This window comes from Ammospiza nelsoni, chromosome 5 (assembly GCF_027579445.1).
Source record: "Ammospiza nelsoni isolate bAmmNel1 chromosome 5, bAmmNel1.pri, whole genome shotgun sequence".
NCBI lineage: Eukaryota > Metazoa > Chordata > Aves > Passeriformes > Passerellidae > Ammospiza > Ammospiza nelsoni.
The window spans coordinates 52,636,549-52,659,391 of record NC_080637.1 but is presented as its reverse complement, the minus strand read 5'-3'; the positions used below and the strand labels follow the sequence as shown (position 1 = coordinate 52,659,391).

The following is a 22,843-nucleotide window of genomic DNA, read 5'->3' as shown; positions in this document are numbered from 1 at the left end:
GGTCATGATGGATTGAGGCAAAATAAAGCTGCTCCATGGTGTTTTTTCAGCCTTCTTGTGCTTTTCAAGAACCCTTCAAATTCAACACTCTGATTTATAAAAGAATTCTGTTTTGGTCATAGAGGAGGAGGCAACTTTCAGTAGTAATAGATCATCAAACTGGTTGGAGGCTTCTGCTTTTTTTCCCTCTTCATAAATCCCCTGCTGTAATCAGTGTTTCCCTCTCCTCTCTGCTTTCCTGTGGAAGTGGAGGAATGGGTGAAGGGCTGCTATCTATTCCCCCTCCTAAACCAGGCACCAGCTACTTGCTGCTCATAGAAGCCTGCAGCCACCGGGCAATTTAATGGAACCTCCCAAAAGGCTGCAGACAGTTGGGCCACACTTACAGTTCAAAGGACAAAATCCACCTTTAGTTATGGTCCTCTGGTTTTAGAGCAACCAAGAGTGTTGATAGTAATTGCTAACAGATCAGCCAGGGCAGTGGGAAAAAGAATGCATCTTGTGATTGAGTGAGCAAGGGAGACAGCAATTCCATCTTAGCAGCACCATCAGCATCAGTACTAGAAAATGTTTGCTTTTTCTGTGTGTAAAAGCATCCTGCCTTGACCACATTAGGAGACACCACCATAAATGACACTCAGTAGTGTGCTAGGTATACACAGAGAAGTCCAAAACATACCAGTTGCCTTAGCCCTGTGTGATGTGAGCCCTCCAGCATGTACCAGCACAGAAAGAAGTTCTTGTGAGGCAGATCAAATGAGAGAGCTGCTAGTAAAGCTGGTAAAAAGGTCTCCGTAAATTGCTCATGGAAGCGAACCCTTGTATAGTCTTTGGATAAATAAAATGGCAACCATCCTCCTTGGCATATTCATGTGTCTGGTGTTAAAGCAGTGTTTTTAAGTGTTGGTCTAGACAGTGGCCTTAGGACAGAAGGAGCTTCTCTTCAGCCTCCCAGTCATGTTGCTGCTCCCTATATATTTAATTTAGCCACTATGTCAGAGAATGGCCTGGGAGAATAACTTGTCCTGTGTGTCTCCATTAGTAAACAAGTCCTCCACATCCTTCACTCACTTAAGTGCAATGAGCATGCATTTCAGCCAAAGCTCTCACTTAAAATTACTTATATTGCACACCAATAAAATAAATCCTTGAAACAATAATGAGAAGTGTAGCAGTTGTTACCCTCCTGAGCTGTTCATGGTAATTGGTCACAAGGGAAATGGGTTTGGAGCAAATCCTGGTCTCTGAAGGGTGTGCCTCCATTTAAAATGCTGTTTATGGATGACAACCAGCCCACTTGCATGAAAGCATCTGGTTCTCATGGTGCAGTTGAGCAAGCAGCTGGGATTGGTGGTGTTAGGCCGGGTCTGTACCGCTGCCCTCTCATCAAGGGAAGGTAAGATTTGGGACAGGGTCACCATCTAGTGGCTGGTCCCGATAAAGGACACGGGCTGAATTGAGCCAGGACATTTGATGTTGCGTATTGGTGGGGAAAACGAGCTGCCACAGATGTAGTAGTTACTCTGTGCCTGGATAGAATTATTTGGTAGCTACAAGTCTTTTCACTGTGTTGTTTACTCAGCTTGGCGAATGCATGTTTTAATCTCTGTTTTAATCTCCGTTTTTCTGCTCCTTGACTCGTGCAAAGAATGCCTTCTGACATCTCAGATGTAAAGTCAATGTCATCTTCTGCTTCATGCCTTGCCTTTAGGCCTATTCTCCCTTGAATCCTTGAGAAAATGGCCACAGAGTAAGTGATAAGGTAAAGAGTACTCGAGTTAGATATGTGTGCATATGGGCAAATAAAAGGTCACCTTCCTTGTCCCCATTCTGATTTGTCTGCCTTTATAGGACCTCATCCAGTGACATTTGGAAAAGATGTAGGTGATTTTTGCCTATATTTATGAGTGTTCTTGCACCTGCAGACAGTTTGTACCACACTGGAGATGCCAGGGAAACACAAACCAGTAGCTGCTGGCACTATACTAGTCCTGGCAAATCTGAGCCATCTCTGTTTTCCTAACTACCAAGCTAGTTTACATTTTAAAAATGCAAACAAAACCCACAAAAAAGCCAAGGAAAAGAGATAAATACACTAATAATTTGTGATACATTATTAGATGCATTTCTTGAATACTCAAACACAGCAGGTTATTATTTTAATTATTTTTTTAGAGTATCAACTAAAAGCCTGGTTTCCTTCCTTTCATGAGGGGATGTTTCCTCCCTCAATTTTTTAATCACGTCAAATGTTGAGAAGCAGTACATATGTTTTCTCCTCTTTGTATCATGGCATGGCTGCCATGCTTATCTTACCAAGATTTATATCCTTGTCTAATTTAGCTTTTCATAAATAATTACAAATCACTCATGAGACCCTGCCAACTGCTCCAGTCCCACAAAGTGACCTGACCTGAAACCCCAAAGTACTGAGAAACATTCATCTTGGAGTATTTTCATAGGCAGTGCTTCAAAGGAATTGTGGTTTAAAAATATGCAGCTATTTTGGTGACCACTTGTGTGGGATAAAGTTCCCATCAGTAATAGCAGGACTGTAATAGAGCTTCAAGGAGAAGGGAGGAGCTCAGGAGAGCAGTCACAGCACCTTTTGCCTCATTCTGCTCAAGAAGTAGGAGTCTGCAGCAGTAAACAGTCGACTTCATTAACTTAACACGGACTGAATTTGCAACAGCAATGCTGTAAATTTCAGATAATTTGCAGAGGGTGGAAAGTTCTTCTGGCAAGTGGGCATGGCCCCTGCTCAGTCAGGAGCAATGTTCTTTATTTTCTGTCCAGGTGTGAAAGTGGCCCAGCCATAGAACTGGAGAGTGGTGGCTTGAGGGAGCAAAGATAGGGACTGGTAAAAAGGCTGCAGGTGTGCAGCATGGAGCTCTGCTCTGAGCAGGGTGTACAAGTGGCTCTCGTGTGTGGAGCCTCAGGGGGTTGAAGCTATACATGCAAGAGCAGTTCTGAGCAGTTCTGTCCATCCAGCATTTCTCTCCAGTGGCTCAGAGGCATCTCATCCTCAGGGACGGGAGTGTAACCACACAAATTAAAGGTGATAGACTTAACTTGGAATGACCTCTGCTACTAGGCTAGCTGGTTGTTTTTTCCTTTAATATGGGAAAAATTGTGCAGGGTGGGTTCTTTTTTTCATTTCTAGCTCTTCAGTGAAGAAAACTTAGCTAGAAATGTTACAATTGGAGTGATAAAGGCACCTTCTCTGAAAAACAGAGGGCTTGACCCTCTTACAAAAGGCTTGAAGTGATAGCTCACACTAAGGTTTGTCATGGCTTTTCTAGTTGAATTTGCTAGGATAGTTCTCCAACTTTATTAGGGAACAGTAATAGAAAAATGCAGACCCTTCTACTTGTTTGCAAGGGTATTATTAGTTGAAATCAGAATGCTCTTATGTCCTAGTAGAGGTATGCATTTTTAATATTTGGTGAAGCTGTTGGGTAGTCCATAAATCAAAGCTTCTGTCTGAAATGGCTGTGGTACCCTAACTAGAAGTCAAAAGACTGACAAGCTAGGAGTGAAACACATGAAGAAAATGGTTTTTTAGGTATTTTGTCAGCAACTGAGAATGTGCTTGTGATCTTATATGCTAACTATGTTCTGGTTTGGAAACCCTAACATTTTGTAATACTGACTTTTAGTATATTTCTTATAATTGTCAATAAGATATAAGATTTTTTTTGTTCTTGTTTTTTTTTTTTTATTTATTTTTGTTGTTAGATGTGTTGGGCAAACACCAGCTTTTTCAATTTCAGTGTATCAGCAAATGATGATAAGATTTTTGACACTCTCTTCTACAGACTCCAGTGTTAGTGAGCTATCCTGCAATTCGCAAAACCTTAAGGAATTGTGTTCTTTCTCACTGACCCTTGGACAATCTCGTTTCCGTAGCTTTGCTGGTGGTTGGGGGCACTAAGTGGAGGAAGCTGGTTCTTTAAAGATATTTGCAGTCCTCAAGTACACAGCTCAATATGGCTACTAAAATTTGAAGATGAGAGTAAATTGAAGTGGGAACAACTTGTTAAATAGAAGAATCAATAAAATTGCTTTTACTGCCATTGGGAAATAAAAGTTTAAAAAAAATTGAAGTTTTACACTTAGTGAATGAAGGTTTTGTTGGTTCTTTGAATCAAAGCCAAGACTGTCCTACCTAGTTTAAAATTTCTTTGACAAGTCTGGCTGAAGCACAGGATATAAATCAGAGCAGAGTGGATTTGTCTTCATTTCACACCACCCTCGTGGAACAAAGTCCAGGAACTGGTATGTAAAACCAGACCTATCTATCCCTTTAAATCTCTTCTTCTGATTATTCCAAAAGTTGAGACAAGCTTTTTGTCTCCTTAGTTGGACCTAGGTAGTGAAAAAAACCTTAGTCTTCCCTTTTCCCCCATTCCTTCCAGTGGGCTTCTGCAGATTTGAAACCTAAATAAACTAAAAAGCAGCAAGATGTTTGTTTTATGTCCTTTATATTCAGGAAAACATATCCCAGAACTTTGTTGCTGCTGTTAGATAGTGTTGTAATGCAAATAACTCACTGTATTTTCCTGCTTCCACCTCTTTGGCTCATTTCTATGCCTCCCTGCATTTTGTTTTGTTTTTTTTTTGTGATAGATTAAAATGGATAATGCCTACCTGTCCCTGAGCTTTGCTCCTCTGCTGAGATGAGTGGGTATTTGAAGAACTTTTTCAAAGAGGATCAACAGAACAGTTTTTAAAATTTTCTTTTGTGTGTGTGTGGAATGCCCCAAAAATGGATGAGCAAGAGAATCCTTCATTAAGCACTGACTGTAAACTTCCCACTAGATAAAAAAAAACTAATTCTTATCTGTGGGACCTCAAAATGCTTATCTGTGGTGAGTTGGGTTCAGTTGACATTGCTGTAGTGCATCTGTGGTACACTGGCAGTAGCTGTGCCACAGAGCACACACTGCCCCTTGCTATCCATGAGGAAATGCAGTGCAATGTACATAAGATCTGATGGGTCAGCTTTAGTTTGTCTTCCAGGTGACTTCTGGCTAGCCTGGCAGCTTTCACTGGGCTCTTGGTGGTTGCTGAATAATCCAGTTTGCACAGTAGCTGTTTGTTCAAAGGAGCATTTGTTAGTTTTGTGGCCCTCCCAGAGGTGGCAGTTGTAATGAAATCCCACATATGAGATATTCCAGTGCCCTGCACTCAGTTGTTATGTTTATTGGGAAACAGAAGCTGCAGTGGGCACACAAAGAACAAAGTAGAAGTACTATCCTATTGGACATCATCCTGTATGTTGAGAGTTAAGGCACTACAAACTTTGCTTGGTGCAAAGATTTTAATCTGTCTTGGTCCCAGCTACAGTCTGCTCTGTGAGACTTAACCACAAATAATGCTTTTTCTTATTCTTTGTACAGAACTGGATTTCCTCTAAATAAATACCTGTTTTGCCATCCCGTTTGGCATACCTTCACTATGTGTGAGACTTAGAATAAATTGAGAGGAAGGTTGACCTGGACTTTTGTTTATTTTGCAAGATAACTTATGTAAACAGATTTGTGGTTGTTTTTTTTTTTTTTTTTTTTTTTTTTTTTTTTTTTTTTTTAAGTGGAAGATATAGCAAAAATGCTATGTAAATTTGTCTATAATTTGCATTATTTTTCTCTCCCTCATGACAGTGATCCGAGCTAAAGTGGTGGGGAAGAAGCTCATGAAAGATGGACCCTTTGGAACTATGCGATACACGGTCAAGCAGATGAAGGTATGTTTGCAGACATTTCCCATGGGCTAGGAGATATGGTAAGGAATCTAATTAACACATAATAGCAAACACTTTGCATACTTAACAGCACCTCCACTTTTTGTACTGGCCATACAGAAGGGAAGGAAACCAGCAATTGGTAGAAACTTGCCTGAAGAGGGGAAAGGAGGAGGAAGAGATCATTCCTGACATACAGTGCTGAATACCTGAATTCTCCCATTATTTTAAGATTTCTGGTAGTAAAAGATGCCAGATGGTCTTCTCTAGGTACTGAAGAAGTGTTTTGTGTTCAACATGGACAGTGTTAGACTGGAAATGCCAGCTTTTCCATGCAGCACATTCATTAAATCCAAGAAGGAAATTATGGTAGGGGGTCTGCCAGCCTTGGGAGAACGCTCGTTTCTCTTCTTTCCTTGCTTTCTTTGTGACCACTAGTTAGGATTACAGCATTTTTTCCATGTACAAAACAAATGAAAATCATATAGTGAAGTCTTTATGTAAAGCTAAACAGAGCGTTGCAGCTTTTAAATATTGTCAGCTTAGAAGAGCTGTGAAGTATTGATTCAGAGATGAAAAGAGGCACAACTACACCAGTTGCTTGATTTCTTTAGTTTCTTTCTTCAGAGCTCTAATTCTTTGCTGCACAAACTGCACTCAACCTGCTAATTTGGACTTGGGTTTTTTTCTTAAACTGCCCCCTTGTTATGTAATGCTAAAAATCAGCCCTAGATTGTTTTTCTTGGCAATGCCATTCCAGTCATAAGACTGGTTTATGTCTTTAGGAAAAAAGAAAAAAAAAGAGAAAGGGAATGGAAAAGCTTGGCAGAGACTGCAGAAATCTGAAACATATTAGACAAAGTAAAGGTTCAGAAAAAACCAGTCACTTGCTTGCCTTGTAACAGTAACTCTCTTTATAAGGCAGTTTATAGCTAAGCACGAAAGCCGGGAGGAGGAGACGCAAAGCCTGTTTCATAAGCTGTCGCAAAACCATGCACGCAGCCAAATCTGGTCCTAGCATGGCCTTTCCACAAGAGTGGAATGCCTGCACTTTGAATAAGAGGGCGTGAGGTGCTGGGCTTGTTGACTTCCTTAAAAACCTTGAAAATTTCTCTGCAAGATTCCAAAGGAAGTATATATTTGTAAAAAAAACCAAACAAACAAACCAACAACTGGTTGTGTTGGCAATAATGAGACAATACTGCTGCTTTTTTTTTTTTTTTTTTTTTAATGGTTGTTGTTGGCTTCATCAAGCTTGCAGCACTCTGCCTTTCTTCTCCAGTTTTGTCACTCTCCAGCTCAGCAAGTGTACCCTGCTTCACAAAACTACTCAGTGTCCACATGCTGCAGTGGCTTCATCAGCTTCTCTTTCTGATTTCATCCTGGTCTGCCCAGTACCACTTCTTTTCCCCCTTCTCAGCCAAGAGTTTGGTGCTTTCTGTCTGTGAACTGTGATCTAGAATGATGGTAGTCCCTTGAAATGAATTACTACCCTATTTACCACTCAGAACAGTGCCCCTGTTCTAATTAAGTCCCAGCTGTTTTCATTGGGTTATTCTGCAACACGAGGCCTTTCTGCAGGAGCATTTACACAGTGTTTTTTAGGAAGTTATGTGTCCAACAAAAGCAAGAGGGATTTTAAAAAGGAAATCGTGTGTTGGTCAAACTGCCCTTATGTCTGCTGCTTAGATGGTGAGCTGGTGGGATGTTGCACTGGACGTTTAACTGTGACCTTTGACAGGAAGGAACCTGAAGCAAAGTGCTCAGTAGGACTGGAATGTCCGGAGGACAAAGTTCTTCATAAACAAACAAACAAACCAAGTGTCTTCTTTGGAAACCCTTCTGTCTTTCTGCTGAGCTTCAAGACTTCAGTATAAAGAGGGATTTAGATCCATACAGTGGGGGAGTTCTCAGTGACACAGCAAATTTTTCCCTTGTTTACTCCAATGAAAGCTAACTGTCCTCCTGCTGAAAAGAGAACCAAGGAGGCCTATGGCTCTGCACAGCTGTATGGGAACAACTCTGAAGATAAAACTAACATGTCAGTCTGCATAAACCCTTCTGCACCTGCAGGTGAAAAATAAACAAGCCATTTAGTCTATCAGTGTGTGCTGAATTGCCTGTGGAAAGCACTGAAAGCCTTAAAGGGCAACAAACCATCTCTGTAGTTCTTTCACAGGCTCCTTGGAGTTTGTGGGTTTGATTCTTGATCTCACTAATATTCCTGAACTCGTTGCTGCATTTCACAACTAAACCAACTGGGGGCCTGGACTGGAGCACAAGATCAGCCCACAGGGACAGAACAGTGCTGGGCTTTCTAGAGTTCAGGTTTGTTGTCTGAAGAGGCCTTGTGCTTTCCCAAGCAATCTCTGCCTCTCCCCACTGCTTTCTCAAATAATATAAGAATACTTTGAGATCACGTGTCATAAATCTGCACAGGACTGATCTAACCCCTACATGTTCTGTGATCTTGCAGTGCATTCTGAGAATGGCCCAAGCCTATTTCAGGAAACTGCAAAGGAAACAAGGAGATAAGATATTTCTCCTCCATGAGCACAAACAGTCCTGGTTGACCATGGCAGCACCCTGCACAGGCTGGCAGAAGCAAGGAGACTTTCCTTGGTTTGTTGCTTATCTGTAAAATGAGTCTGTGGGGGGGGAATGTGATAGTCCCAAGAGGAAAGAAGTGGGGTAGGATTAATTTAGTTTAATTTTAGACTGACTAAAATGAGGTGTTGAGTCTTTCCTGCTCTCTTGATTGTCAATGGGTAGAGAGAGGAACCACCAGTGTAATTCAGCCCACAAGTTGTAGGCAGCTATTTTAGGATGGGCTGAGTTGCTCTGGAGGTGTCTGTTCTTTGCATTTGACTAGAGAGGATGCCTAATTCCTGTGAATTGCCTATATTGTAGGTAGCTGAAGGTTAGACAAGGTATGACTCCCAGCTCTTGGTATCTAGTGCAACCTCACAGGGGAGGGATAGAGGGAGGAACATAATGAACAGTTTTACAGGGTGAAGTCATTTAAGCAGCAGGAACCACCACAGGATTTGCTTGTGCATTTCTGAGGCAGTATGGGGGCTCCTAAGGGGAATGCTGACACAGATGGAAATAGAGCAGCACTAGCAGACATCACCATGTCATGTTTGCTAATACTTTATTCCCTGTTATTATGCTTCCAAAAATACACGTTTGTGGGGACAGGAGAACTCTGAGGGTAGCAGTTAGGAGAGAGGCTAGCTTTATGGGTGAATTTCTTCTGACTGGTCTAACAGCACTTCCAAGACATTTTGTATATCCAAAAATAATGCTCAAAGTATTGTTTTATTGAATAGTGGGCCTCTGTAGAAGATTCCCCCTTGCCAAACTTTCTTTTTCCTTCCCTGAGAACCAAAGTCCTGCTGGTGAATTTTATTCGGTCATCAGAGGGTGTGGGAGGCCCTGACTGCCCCAGCGTGGGTTGAGTCAGTGTGACAGTGGCTCCCATCAACGTGGATCACTGAGGGCTGAGTGGAAGTGCTTTCTGGGAGGCTGAGCATGCTTTCTTTAGCAGCCCTGACTGTGGTGGCCCTGATGGTAATGTGAACAGGAAATTAGGTCCAGGAGCTGAAAAACAAGCCCCAGTTCAGCATCACTGGCTACTTCCTAGGCAGTAATGTTGGGCTTGATAGCCTAGAAGACGTGAAAAGTGATGACTAACAGTCCTGTAGGAAGGACCTGAGCAGCTTCCCAGGGGAATGATTAGGGTAGCTCATAGCCCTGTGGGCAGCAGGAAGAAAGGGCTCTAAGTGTACCTGCTCACATGTAGACCTTATAACAGAGATGCTTAATTAGCCCAACATGAGCTCAGCGCTGTGAGTGACCGATTCCTTGCACTGCCATGCACAGTGTGCAGCTCTCTGCAGTGTTGATAATGCACTGCCTGGAGGGACTGGGCAGCCCCAGCTGTTATCTTAGCCCGTTTTATTTGCTTAGATACTGTTATCTGAGCTTCTTGGTGTGACACCCACTAGAAAGGGTCTGGACACATGACTTTTATTCTATGTGCCTTTCCTCACAGTACCCTTGGGAAGGAAGAAACAAAAGTGTGCTGAGGGCTAAATAACTCATCCAAGGACAGACAGGATGCTTGTGCCAGAATATAGATCTCCAGCTCTGTTGACTGGATTGGAAAATCTGAGTAGGTCATCTGATACCAAGAAAATTGCAGGGATAAAGCAGAGATTAGGTAAAGATCACTTCTTCCATCTCCATTGAAAGACTTTGGCCACTTATGGATACGATGTCATATTTCAAGCATGATCTATGAGTTTTTGTTGGTATAGTAGGATTAAGTAAAAAAAAGTACTTTGCTTGCATATTAGCTGGGTATAGAAGAAAGGCTGGAAAATACAAACTCTTTAGTGTGCCTTTCACTGCACCCAGCAATGCTGTTACTGAGTTGTGACACTGTTACAAGATCACACTGATTAGGGGAATTTAAGGAGAAAAAAACTTAACTGGCTGACATTCCATAGATGCTCCAAAGATAATTTGGCCTATCAGCATAGCAGAATTAGTAGAAATTTTTTATGGTTTTATATTAAGTACTTGGGCCTAGCATAAAGTCTGTTAAATTAACAGATATTCTTCCACAAAGAAAAAGATTTGCTGTTTTTAAAGGAGGTAAGGGCATGGTGAAATACCCTGGAGTAATAGGAGACTTAAAGGAATAGAATGCAGCCTGGAGAAGAATACTACAGCTCAGGTGACACAGCAGCAAGGATCTATACCTCTGGGATTGTTAGGGATTTTTTGGTCCTCTTTTGCCTAAATAATATTTACTACTAAACTGAATATGCTGTCTATCAGTAAAGATGAGAGAGAAAAGGATAGGCTTGGAAATGCCAGGAAACTGATTCTCTCTGACTTGTATTATTTCTTCTTTAACTTCTAAATATTGGCCATTTGTGGAGTTGGCAGGGAAAAAAGAGTGACTGAATGCTTTGAAAAGACAAAAAAATATTTAAAGACTAAATTCTCAGGAAAATAGTCCTCTGTGTTTCAAAAATAGAATATGTTTAATGGGTCCAATGTACACGTGTAGTGGTTGTTTCATTGCTATGCAAAGACTTCATTATGCTGCTAACAGGTGGACATGAGTTTCTCTAGATTGCAGCAGTAAGGCCAGGTCAGATGGGGACATGTGCTAATTTCTGACTGAATCCAACTGCCAGTGTATCTATGGGCTCATGTTTCGATTAAACTGAGCTGGAAGAAAGATTATGAAGATGGAGGAGGAGTGCAGAGGAATTATGTATACATGATATTTTCTTTATGGCGCCCATCAGTATGGAACTAATTTTAGAAGATGGTGTAGAATTCCATGTCTGCATTCATTGAGTTAGAGAAACAGTGAGTCCTTGCTGAGGTCAGCAGGAGTTGCGTGTGCTGCGCGTTTGAGAAGGAGGTGTCTGGCTTGATGACTTAGATCAAGCGCCAAAGGTTTGAAACTCTTACAGCAACAACACTGGAAAATAGGGTAATTGTTTAAAAGAAAAACCCTTTAGTTTGGAGGAAATTGTTTAAATCACATAGAGAGAAAGATTCCAAGCTTGAACTAATTTTATTTCTCCCTAATTTTGACCTTTATAAAGGGGAAAAATGTTCAGGATGTTGGCAGAGCCTACAGCATTGGCACTTTGTTCAGTCAGTGCCCCTGGAACTAATATGAATGGGAGAAACTGGTCCCTGTGCTGAATTGCAATGGCTTATTAGCAGGTGTTTTTTCTGCTTTACCAGCAGATCTGGTAGGGAGATTCCATGAGTCCAGCCAGTGTCATTATTCCTTCACTCTTGTAAAAACCAGAAAATTTATTGCTTACCACCACAAACTAGGAATGTAGATTGTAAAGAACCTTAAGTGAAATTTGTCCTCTGAAGATGACTTTTTATTCTTTCTCTAGATGTACAGGGGCTTCCAGATAATGCCACATGTTCAGTACATCTACACAGAAGCCTCTGAGAGTCTTTGTGGAGTCAAGCTGGAGGTCAACAAGTACCAATATCTGATTACAGGTAATGGACCTTGTACTTCTCCATAAGCAAAACCTCTTCTGTTTTATACACACACCTGCTAAGGACACGGGCAGTGGTGTAGATAGCTCTGTACACAATTTCCTAAGTGTTAAGATGGCCAACAGTATTCTGGTGTTCAGTACTCTACTCTGAGTGCTTCTGAGAGTCACTTCACTCTCTAGATGTCCCTCTCTTTCCTAAAGTGTGTCTTATACCCAGACATGCTCTGACAAGTATGTTTTATGACAGTTCATGGCTCTCAATTTATACCTGAGCTGGCATGTCTGTTACAGGGAACTGGGTGCTACTGGGCTGTGTCATAATGGAAGGTTGTTTTTGGAATGAGCTGGAGAATGAGGTGGGGGGATGCAGGGGGATGGACACGTGTCAGTTGCCAAGTCTTGTTTCTAGGGAAGGTGTCAGTTAATTTGCTCTGTTGTTAAGAGGAGCTGGAGAGCATTACTAAACTGCATGTTGCTGGTGGTGCTCTCAGCTGGCACAACACTCCTGACTTTCAGAAGCACTGTTATCTTGCTGGCCAGAGATTCCTGAACCAGTTAATAAAAAGAGAGCATTTGCTGAGCAGTGGCTGAAGCCAAACATATTGAGAGCATTAGCAATGTCAGGAAACGAGAGAAGTGCTTGAGTTGAGAAGTGCTAACTTGTGACCATGTGTCTGTTTTCAAGGCCGGGTGTATGAAGGGAAGGTTTACACTGGCCTGTGCAACTGGTATGAGAAATGGGACCGGCTGACTCTGTCCCAGCGCAAAGGACTGAACCACCGTTATCACCTGGGCTGTAGCTGCAAGGTAGGTGTGTCTCTAGGGTGGCATTCAAGCCCAAGAACTCTGTTTCTCCTGGCTGGTAATACTCAATGATGCCGGAGAAGAGCCAGGAAGAGAAATGGTGGACAGCAATTTTTACAGAGAAGAAGTAAAGTTCATTTTCAGTGTTGAGACAGAGAAGAGACAATCAAATAAAAATGCAGAGTCTATGTCTTTAATACCCTGTTGGAGTTAATTGGGGTTGGGGAAGACTTTCAGAGTCTATGCAGAATCATTTGCAGGTGAATGAAATCAGGTACCAAAGACTTGGCAAGATATGCCCAGCCTTTTTCCTGTGTAAACATTTTGAGTACTTAAAACCCCACAACCTGGCACTGGAACTAAGACTTTTGCATGTGGCGTCAGGCCTGCAAAAACATAGACATAAGCTCAACTTTTCTGCACCTGAAAAGCCCTTTTGACGACAGAATTAGCTGTGTGTGTGAAGCTAAGCACATGCTTACGTGCTTACAGAACTGAGGCTGAATTTTGTATTAGTAAGCAAGGTTTGAGGCTGTGGAATTTTGAATCACTTGTCTCTGTTAAAAAGACATATTATATAATGTTGTTTTTACATGTAGCCTTACATTATTTTTCTTTCCAATTGCAGATTAGGCCCTGCTACTATTTGCCCTGCTTTGCCACCTCCAAGAATGAGTGCATTTGGACAGACATGCTCTCCAACTTCGGCCACTCGGGATATCAAGCAAAGCACTATGCCTGCATCCAGAGGGTGGAAGGCTACTGCAGCTGGTATAGAGGATGGGCACCTCCAGACAAAACGATAATCAATGCCACAGATCCCTGAGCAGCTTTCCCTTTTCTTATCTCCCCTCTCCCTTACTTGTGGCTGATCTTCCTTTGGACACTAACTCTTACCAGATCGTGATGATGACAATGAAATTAGTGCCTATTTTCATGCAAATTCTAGCACTTCGAACACTTAAAAAAGAAAAGGAAAAAAAAGGAAAGGAAAGAAAAAAGTCTGTGCTACCTTACTGAATTTTTAATCACCTTTTCCATTTTTTGATACCACTCATTCTGATCAGACAACATATGGGAGCTTACTTTTGCACACCAGAGGGAAAAATGGGAGGGAAAAAAAAGGAAAAAAATAAAAAAAGATGGAGCTCTTGCTCTGTTACATGTATCATTAGCTGTAGCAATATAATCTCTATTTTTTTAGGAAAACAAAAATCTAAAAACTATGCCAATTAGGCACTGTATTCTTCTATGCGCTGGCTTCCCATCACCCCTCCTCACGCACTAAGTGCTGAAAATACATAGAAAAACCTATTTTAAGGGAAACAGATTTCATTAATCAGATTAATCAGGCAAATGAAGGAAAATGAAAAGAAACCCAGCCTAAACTATGGTCAAAATGACATCCAAAAGAAATCCTCCTCTCTAGGAGAGATTGGCAATGTGATTGACTCCAGCAATGGGAGACTACCTGGTGTGTCTGACCACATCATCTGGTAAAAACATTGTTGACTGACTGGCCTTGCTAATTCAGTCACAGTGTGAATGCAACAGCACATTTGAAGTTCTGGCTTTACCCAGAACAACAGAGAGTATTTTGTATTCTTGTTGTTGTTTCAAAAACAAAAACCCCATCCCCTATTTTCAGGGAGGTAAATGCAACTACAGCAGAGCATAAGAAGGGTTGTCCCATCCTGTTTTGAGCAGCATTGGCCCCTGAAATTTTTGCAGCTTAGCTTCAACAGGAAAACCAGCTTGTGAACACCTAAAACCAAACAGATTCAACAATAACAACTGTAAATCAATCATTTGCAAGAGGGAAAGGGGAGACTTGCTAGAACTCATATTATTAAAAAAATATTGCCAAAATAGCGTTTTGCTGAACTAAGATGTATATACACATAGTGACATAAGCTATTTTTGACAGGATGTGGAATTTTTTTGGTGTTATAAACAAAAGAACGGTTTCATTGTGTTTTAAAGACAGAAATATTGACATTCCAAGTTGGTGAGTCGCTTTTAAGATATTGAAGCTCCAGTGTATCTGCAGTAGTAGCTACAGTCATTGTTTCCTCTGTAACTCCTTGCACCACGGTTCCTTCCCCTGCAGCTACAATAGCTGCGTTTGTTTATATGGTGAAAGGAAGCGTGTGTGTGGGCTAGGCAAGGAAAAGTGGTCTTCTAATAAGTGTTGTCTGGGATCATAAAATTTTCAGCTGCCCGGAGGATTCCTTCTGTGTCAAGTGCTGTGTTTCCCCCTAGGCACTGTTAAGCATAGCCCTGTGCATGTGCTCATACCATGTCCTGCAGTCATGTGGGAGGAGAAGCCTTACTGTCTTGTGCTTTGCTGTTGACTGGAGAAGTTTTTTTCATTATATTTTGGTTTTTTATTATTAAGAAAACTATAATATAATTTTTCTTATCAAATAAAAGTATTTTAAGTTTTAATGATGGTGAAGAAGGGGTGCTGACAAAATGGGTGACCTAAGTTTTGGATGGGGAGGGCTTGGGCAGGGAGAAGATTGTGCTTAACTTCATTTTTGTATTATTATGATTATTTATCTTAAGTTTTGATATATCTTCCATTCATTCCACTTAGAAAGCAGAGCTGCCATGAGCAGGAAAACGTTGTAGCAGTGATCCAGCTTGGGGCAATACAGCATTTTACAATCAGTGACCTCAATTACTGGAGAGTTGTTAAGAACCACTTTGCCAAATGGAAAAGAATGGGTGTCTGAGATGGGCCCTGATGTGTTTTTAAGTTCCTTGCATGCTACCAGAGCTCTGCCAGATGTACGCCCTCTGAAACACCCCATTTGCTGGATGACTTGTTGCAGCAAAAAGCTTCATTTTTAGCATGAACTTTGAAGGGCATTTTCACAGAATTGCTGTAAGAAGTGCCCAGGTCTGCCACATATATTTTTTTTCCCGGCAGCTCTGAGCGGCAATGCAGCACAAAACACATTAAAAGTCTATTGGATTTTCCTGTGATTTAGATTTGGAACATTTCTCAGAAGTCCTCTTCCCTGTGACTACTCCTAAATAATGGGTTGGAGATGAGAGGGAGAGTAGGGTGCTTCATGTCACCTGTCACAGGACCAGGTGGTGGTTCAGAAAATAGTTCCTTTTGGCAAAATATGGGTTTGGGCTTTGGAACAATCTCTGTTTGATTTTTGCATGGCTGACAAAATCTGTGAGGGTCACTGGGGGCAGAATGGAGCCGCCCTCAGTGTCTGCATTGTTTGGAATTGGCATTGCAGGATGTGGCCCTCCTCAAGCTCAAGGTGACTTGGCAAAGCCAGTGTCTCTTTGAGCTGCAGCCACTTCTCACAGCTTTGGAAGGCTAAACAATAATGCCCCTTGATGTAGTGAAGTGTTGATCTGAATTTTCATTAAACTGCAGCTCTGCATATTTTACCTGTCACTGATTCATTCAGCTAGCTGAGACATCACAGTATTGCACTCAAATTATTGTGAAAATATTTGCATTCTAATACTATGAGGACTTGTGTCCCTACGTAGGATATAATGTAGCTATGTGCTTTGTAAACAACAAAACAGCAGATGCATTACCAGAAAGTGAAGCATATTCCCACTTTGTTTTGCAGACGGTAAAATGTTTCTGAGATGCAGACAGCTAGACTGGCAAGGGCAGAAGTTTGGTGGCAAATCTTTGCCCTTGCTGTGTAAAGAAACAGTTGTTAAGGCTTTTCAAAATGTGAAGCCAAAAGGAGGGGGAAGAATCCAATGAAAATACATTTCTTTTGGGAAGCTTCTTTATTTTGTTTCTGTGGATGCTATCAGGGACATGCATTTCTTGGGCTTGTGCTTGCATTAAGGACCTGCCTGAAGGCACTTCTAAGTAGAAGCTATTACATGGATTGAAGAGGCTCTAAATTGGACTCAAAGACTTCTTCCTTTCTGTCAGCTCTCCTTTCTTCTGCCTTGCTAAGTGACTTCTGCCTGCCAATGCAGATGTCCAGGATTACACACACAGTCCCTGCCACCATGCTTTAGACACACAAACATTATTAAAAATACTTTTAAAAGTGCATAGCTAATATCTAGACCGAAGCTGTTCAGTTTCTTATGCATATTTTTTCCCTTACTTGCTGTAGAGTGTTTTCCCCTTTAATATGACAAAAATAGATATTGAAGGTTTGGGAAAGGTTAGATGCTATTTGCTTTTTCCAAAATGGAGAGGGTAGAGAGTAGGAGGAGATCTGTGCATGGAGTTTCTTAAATAAAGTCCTCTTGTGGGAGGCTTCTACCTCCCCTGTATGGGAAAAAAAATTGCCATTTTTAAGTCTCAATTTCCCATGTTTTGAAGAGTTACGTGGCCCTTTAGGTAGGACTATTCTAAAACATAAATCTATCATTGTATCCCGTTTATACTTGTCAGAGTGAAATGCTGATGGGAAACATACTGTTGTGTTTTTATAGTAAAGACTGTAGGAAATAAAGGCCTCCATGAGAACAAGTTTCTATCCTTGCAGGTGTCTCTGAAAACACTGCTCGCTTATAATGTGCTTTACAGCTTCAAAGGACAGAACAGAATTTAGGGAACTGCAAAAAGTTTTGGTTTTTTTTAGAGTAAGTGACTTCTGGGGCTACCAGTCTTGAGAAAAAAACATAAAAAACCCACTAAACATTTGCTGCTGTTTTGCTTGTACTGGCTTCTCCTTCTCTCTGACACTGTCCTTCCTTCATAGAGCCACTGTGCTGTTCCTGATAGTCATGGAAACTTGGGGAGAGAAACAAACCCATGTGAAAAATCTTGTCCAGAAAGAATGTATTTGTTGCTAAATTTTCTAGCACTGTTTACAGATTTCCTCCATGTTATTTATAAATTTTATATTCAGTGAATGTATATTGTCTTTTAAGGTAATGTTGCATAATGTTCACTTTTTATAGTGTCCTTTTATTCTAAACAGTAAAGTGGTTTTATTTCTATCACAGACATTCTGTCTCTGCTTCACTTATATTAGTTCTTGTTGACTTCAAATGTACACAAATGGATTTGCAACTGGATTTCTTAATTTCCTTCCCCTTCCTGATACCCTTTTATTGGTCCCAAAGGAGATATTCCACCTCTGGTAATTCTTGTGCTTTGGCAAACATCCCTTCAGGAATCCCCCCCTCTTTTTAAGAGCTTGTTCTCTCTAAGAATTATTATTGTGGTCATAAGCCCAGGAGAGGCGAAAAATCCATTCTGAAGTTAATGACTCCCAGTTGTTAATTGGCCATAGGAGGTCAGTACAGAGCAAGGCACTCATTAGGGCTGGCTGTAGCACCAGTAGGTCCTTGGAAGAACACTTACCAGATTGCTCTTATTTCCAGAAAACTGAACATTATGGGGAGGTCTGAAAGGTGCATGCCCATGGCAAAGGGAAGAGAGGTTCATCTTCTCTGCTGTGAAATGTCAGAATCTTGTGTCCTCTCTTTAGGCTTACTGTTTAAGGCTGATTTAAAGTCCCCTGTTCTCATGAGAAGGAAGCTTCAGAAAAAGCATTTTCAGATAAGTTAAAATGCTCACAAAAATGACCTACTGTTAGAAACCTCCTGTATCTCACTTTTTACTCTTGGAAAGTCTAGTCTCTACAGAGATGAAGGAATGAAAGAGGTCTTTGAATCTGTTCTCTGCTTAATCCAAAGGTTTAGAAAGTAGACTCTGGAAATTTTTGGATATAGTAGGATGAGGGTCTCCTGTGTGAGAATTTAAGTGCTTAAAGTGTGTCACATTGCGGAGAGGTAAAACCATAGCACTCGTTATAAACACTTCCAGGGGGTGACCCATCAAAGGAACACAGTGAGTTTTATGAATGCTCACTGGTACAGCTTGGAAATACCTCCAGGAGAGTGAAGAGAAAGGGTGTTAAAGAGGATCAGCATATTCCTATCTGACAAATGGAGAAGCGGATGCACAGTGGAGAAGCAACTTCCACAGGTGTTTGGTGATGACTGTAATGCAGCATGCTTGGTGTAGGCACTTGACCTCTCAGACACTCACAACCCAGGATGCTGAGAAGATGCTCCCAGAAAAGATATTTATAAGTTGTGAAAATTCATTCTGTGAGGCAGACCACCCCCGTCACCTGGGAAGGGCTGACCTGAACTTGCCCAAGTGGATTGTTGCTCTGTAAATTGTTGGGAAGTGACTGATTTAAACCAGATTACTCAGGCTTGCATGTCAGCAGTAGTGTTTGTAGTTCATATGAGATTACCTACAGTTTAAAAGGCTTCCTGTACCCTTTTGGAAGTAAGTAATAGCATCTCCAAGTAGGTGATTAGTTACAAAGATGAAAAATAAGTGAAAGTAAGATCAGTGCTAAACCAATCTGCTTTGCTGGTACCAAATATATCTCCATCTGTGGAACCAAGAATCAGATAGCCAGACAAGAAAAATGTGCTAAAAGTGCTAACTTATTTGCAATGATAACCTTTATCAAGTCTTCAAAAAATACCGTTCCTGAAATGGTGGTCCAAGTCACAACCTTCCTGAAGTATTACTTACATCACAAAACCGTCTTCATAAATCATTAGTAATTAAATGCCACAGCTATGTGACTACGTATCTTATAAATGTGGAAAACACTGTCACATTGTTCAAGGACTATCTTTATGTCTTAAATGATAATATAACTTCATGACTGTACTTACCTCCACAATGTGCCTGTGAAGCATGGAAGTGCCATAGTCTACACAGCACTTCCATGGTAGAGAGAGTACTGCAACAGAGAGGTGAAGGACTGGCATTTCCAAATATTTGAGTACCTAGCAGGCAGCAGTGGGATTTTTCACAAGAAACCAGAGGATCATGTATCTACACCCTATTTTGTGTTGTGGCTGGCCCACAGTTGCAAAAAGCGTGTGAGAAAAGACGGGATTGAATATTTTTAAGCCTTAGTTTGACATCTCAACAACCCTCATGTTCAGGCTGGCAATGCTGCTTGGGTTCACAGTCAAGCCTGGGAAATGAGCTCAGCCAGCCAGTGGTCACACAAGGGGTCATGGTTCATACAGGGTTTCATCAAAGCCTCAGCCATGTAGGAAGAGCCACTAATTCATGGATGTAAGTTGGGAGCAAAAACTCACAATGGACTAGTCTTTCCTTTAACACAGGGAAAAAAAGAGCCACGACCAGCTGTAAACAAAGCCCCTCTCTTTGCCATGTTCTCCAGGACTAAAGGCACCTCTGCAGATTTCTTTGGAAGGTGCCCTGAGAGTTTGGTACAGTGCCCAGCAGTCACACAGGGCACTGAGTGTTCAGCTGTTGACAGAAAGACCCCAAAGCACTGTGCAAAGAAAACATGAGAAGCTGAAACAAACTCTTTTAAGAACTCTAGGTTACCCTGAGTACCTTCAGGTTGATAAATGTTTCATGGATGGTGAGCACGTGACAGACCAAGCAAACTAACATTGTGAAACAAACATCTCTTAGGACCCATGTTCCAAATTGTCAGAATATTTTTAAACAATTCCATGAGCAGGGAAAATCCACTTTATCTGAATAGAGTGATTCTTTCCTCTAAGGGATGAGCTTTTTGTTGACCGTGTTTTAAAATGGAATTCTGCTTTAGTTTTGAGCCTTTGAGCCTCTTTGTACATTTTTTCAGGGTCCTTACATGACCTAGGGGAGGGCTGGGCAAGAAAGGAAAGAGGTTCCCAAGCAGTGCCTTTTCCATAGCACTTTTTAGCTAGTATTTTTCTGTAAGCAAAATTCAGACTCTTCCCAGCATTCCTGCCACCATTTCCCAGGTCCAACTTGCATCTGTTGTCTCCACCTCATCCATAGTGGCATCAGAAGAAAGTAAAGTTACTCACCATCTGCTTATGGCTTGGGAAGAACGTTTGCTCCACCAGGGGGAACTTCTCAGGGCCCAGCGAGTTGAAGATTTTAATGAGCTGAGAGAACTTGGGGTGAGGGAGAGGGAACAAAAAACAGACACAGTGGATGTCAGTGACTCATTGTGCAACAGGCAAATGCTTACAAAATGTTCTGATAGTGGTGAAGGGGGTGAGAGAAATGTTATCATGTCTTTCCCACCTTGCTTTCTTGACCTGAGAGCAACAAGAAAATATGATGCTGCTGTATTTATTCATGGCCAAGCCAACCTATGTACACAAACCTGGACTAAGGGAGCACAGAAGGGATTCAAGAGCCAGAAGGGAATCAATTTGCATTTACTTAGAGATCTACTATGGACAAGATTTGCATTCAAAATGCAACTGGGGAGAGGAGCCTTTCTTAGTAGAGGATAGAGCCAGGAAATCAGTGCCCTTGCTCCCATCAGAGACCAAATAAACCAAAGCTGTCCCTTGGATCTCTTCCTCACAACCAAATCCAAGCAAGGCACTTTGTGCTGGAGGGCAGGAGAGCTGCTAAGGGACAGCGATTACAAGAGGGTTGAGCATCAGACCAGGGGAGTAGAGTCCACTGTTAATCAGAACTGACATTTATTGTGAACCAAGGGCCCCCAACAGCCCTTCATGAATGATGGGAGAGAGACGGGTTCATATGCCTGTCCCTGTCCCATCTACCATGAGGTTTGAGGGAGGCCCCACTCTGTGAGGGCAGTATCTAGAGAGCAGTATGACATCAATGGGGACAGCAGCCACTCCAGCATTTCACACACAAGGAAGAACATTTGTCATTGTCCCCACCCATCAGCATGAACTTCACCATCATCACCACTATCACCATTATAAACCCTTTTACTCTGCAGGATTGTGCCCAACCAGACACAAAGCTCCCCATGGTAGGACTGAGTTTTGATTTCTGTTCAGGTTCCAAAACCCTGAGAGAAGTATAACACATCACAGCAAACTCCTGCTCCACTTCAGCCATCTGTGAAGCAAGCAGACCATTCTGTACGTTCTCTGCAGCCTCCCTGTTCAATCCATCATTCATCACACAGAGAAAAAAAAAATCAAAACTATAAGGGGGAAACCTAATAACCATGACAGAAAATGTTTCTGAAGTAGGGTTCATATGCCAAAAAGAGTAAGAGTGATGCATATCCCAGAATCTCAGGAGGAGCTTAGACACAGCCCTGCTACCACAGTGCTGAACTGGCATGACTGTTGGTGAAGTGGTTGGACTGGCAGCCACACAAGAGAATAAAGTGTTTGGGAATTGGTTCCTGCTGAGCTGGTAGGTAGATCTGAGTTCTCCATTGAGTCCTATTCACAGTGTAGTTTATTAATTGAATTCAGTTTCCAAGCCCCCCAGAATCAGGCAAAATCAAGTTAATTAATAAAGGTCTCCACCTTGGGCCAAGTAAGGACAGATTTTAAGTCTTTGCGTGAGTTTCTCAAGTTGCCCATCAAAGGTAGGGATGTATTAATCTTGAAGGAGATCTCTGTGTCACCTAAGGGAAGGAAACAGTCATCTAGGGAAGAAGGGAAAGAAAAGAAAGTTCCCTTTCTTCACAATAGCACTAGCAGCTTAGTCTTGCATGTTCTGAGCACTTCTGGGCAACAGCTGGAGCCAGTAAATGCACCAAATCACAACACCAAGGGTACATTGCAGGTAGAGAGAGGTACTGAGGATGTTTTCTGCTGAGTAGCCCTGTTAAGGCTTCTCTCCTGGTTACTGGGCTAGTCTAACGACTCCAAAAGAATTGCTACATAAGAAGTGGAAACTTAATTTGCTGGTGGAGAAGAACAACCCCTTTGAGAGTTAAATCTTGGCATGCAGTCACTGTGAAAAAAAATTAGGCTGTAAGGTGTGTGCCAGAACCAGGCCAAATGCTGAAGAGGCAGCTGCCAGCAGATTTGCAGACAAATGCAAAGAATCCTTTTCCTAATCTTGTAGTTCAAAACACAGCATTTAAAGAAAATCCAGGAAACATCAAGAGGCAGCATATCCCATCACTAACACCACCACCACCCTCACATGCATCAGCAGATAAGAGGAAAAACTCCCAATGCAGAATAATTATTGTTGGCAAGGAGGGTATTGATGTTGTGAAAGGAGGACAGCTTGCTTTTCTCAACTAATTGCACTAGCCCTGCACATTCTAGAAAAGAAAAATAAAGCCCTGTTTTGACTAGCAAGGTGAGCAAACAGGGCTTAAAAGTTAAACACAATGAGCCAGAGACAGAGAGAGAAGGAAAAACACTCTGGCTGAGAACAGCCCATGCCACTTGCTGTGTGTGCACGCAGCCCTGGTGAACCATGGACACCGTGACATTGAGGCAATGTACAGTTATCCTGGGAAAACAGCTCAAACAAAAT

At 41.7% G+C, this 22,843-nt stretch overlaps 2 protein-coding genes across 2 annotated transcripts in view; one reads left to right on the top strand and one right to left on the bottom strand.

Annotated features, from left to right (window-relative positions):
* TIMP3 (TIMP metallopeptidase inhibitor 3) overlaps positions 1-17,565 on the top strand; it is a 37,496-nt gene extending 19,931 nt beyond the window's left edge. The window contains exons 2-5 of the mRNA XM_059472045.1: positions 5,664-5,746; positions 11,686-11,797; positions 12,485-12,606; positions 13,232-17,565. Coding sequence (XP_059328028.1) covers positions 5,664-5,746; positions 11,686-11,797; positions 12,485-12,606; positions 13,232-13,429 — 515 coding nt within the window. The 3' untranslated portion in view covers positions 13,430-17,565. The remainder of the gene's footprint in view (positions 1-5,663; positions 5,747-11,685; positions 11,798-12,484; positions 12,607-13,231) is intronic.
* The window catches only part of SYN3 (synapsin III), a 190,450-nt gene that overhangs the window by 110,435 nt on the left and 57,172 nt on the right, over positions 1-22,843 (bottom strand). The window contains exon 6 of the mRNA XM_059471664.1: positions 20,428-20,517. Coding sequence (XP_059327647.1) covers positions 20,428-20,517 — 90 coding nt within the window. The remainder of the gene's footprint in view (positions 1-20,427; positions 20,518-22,843) is intronic.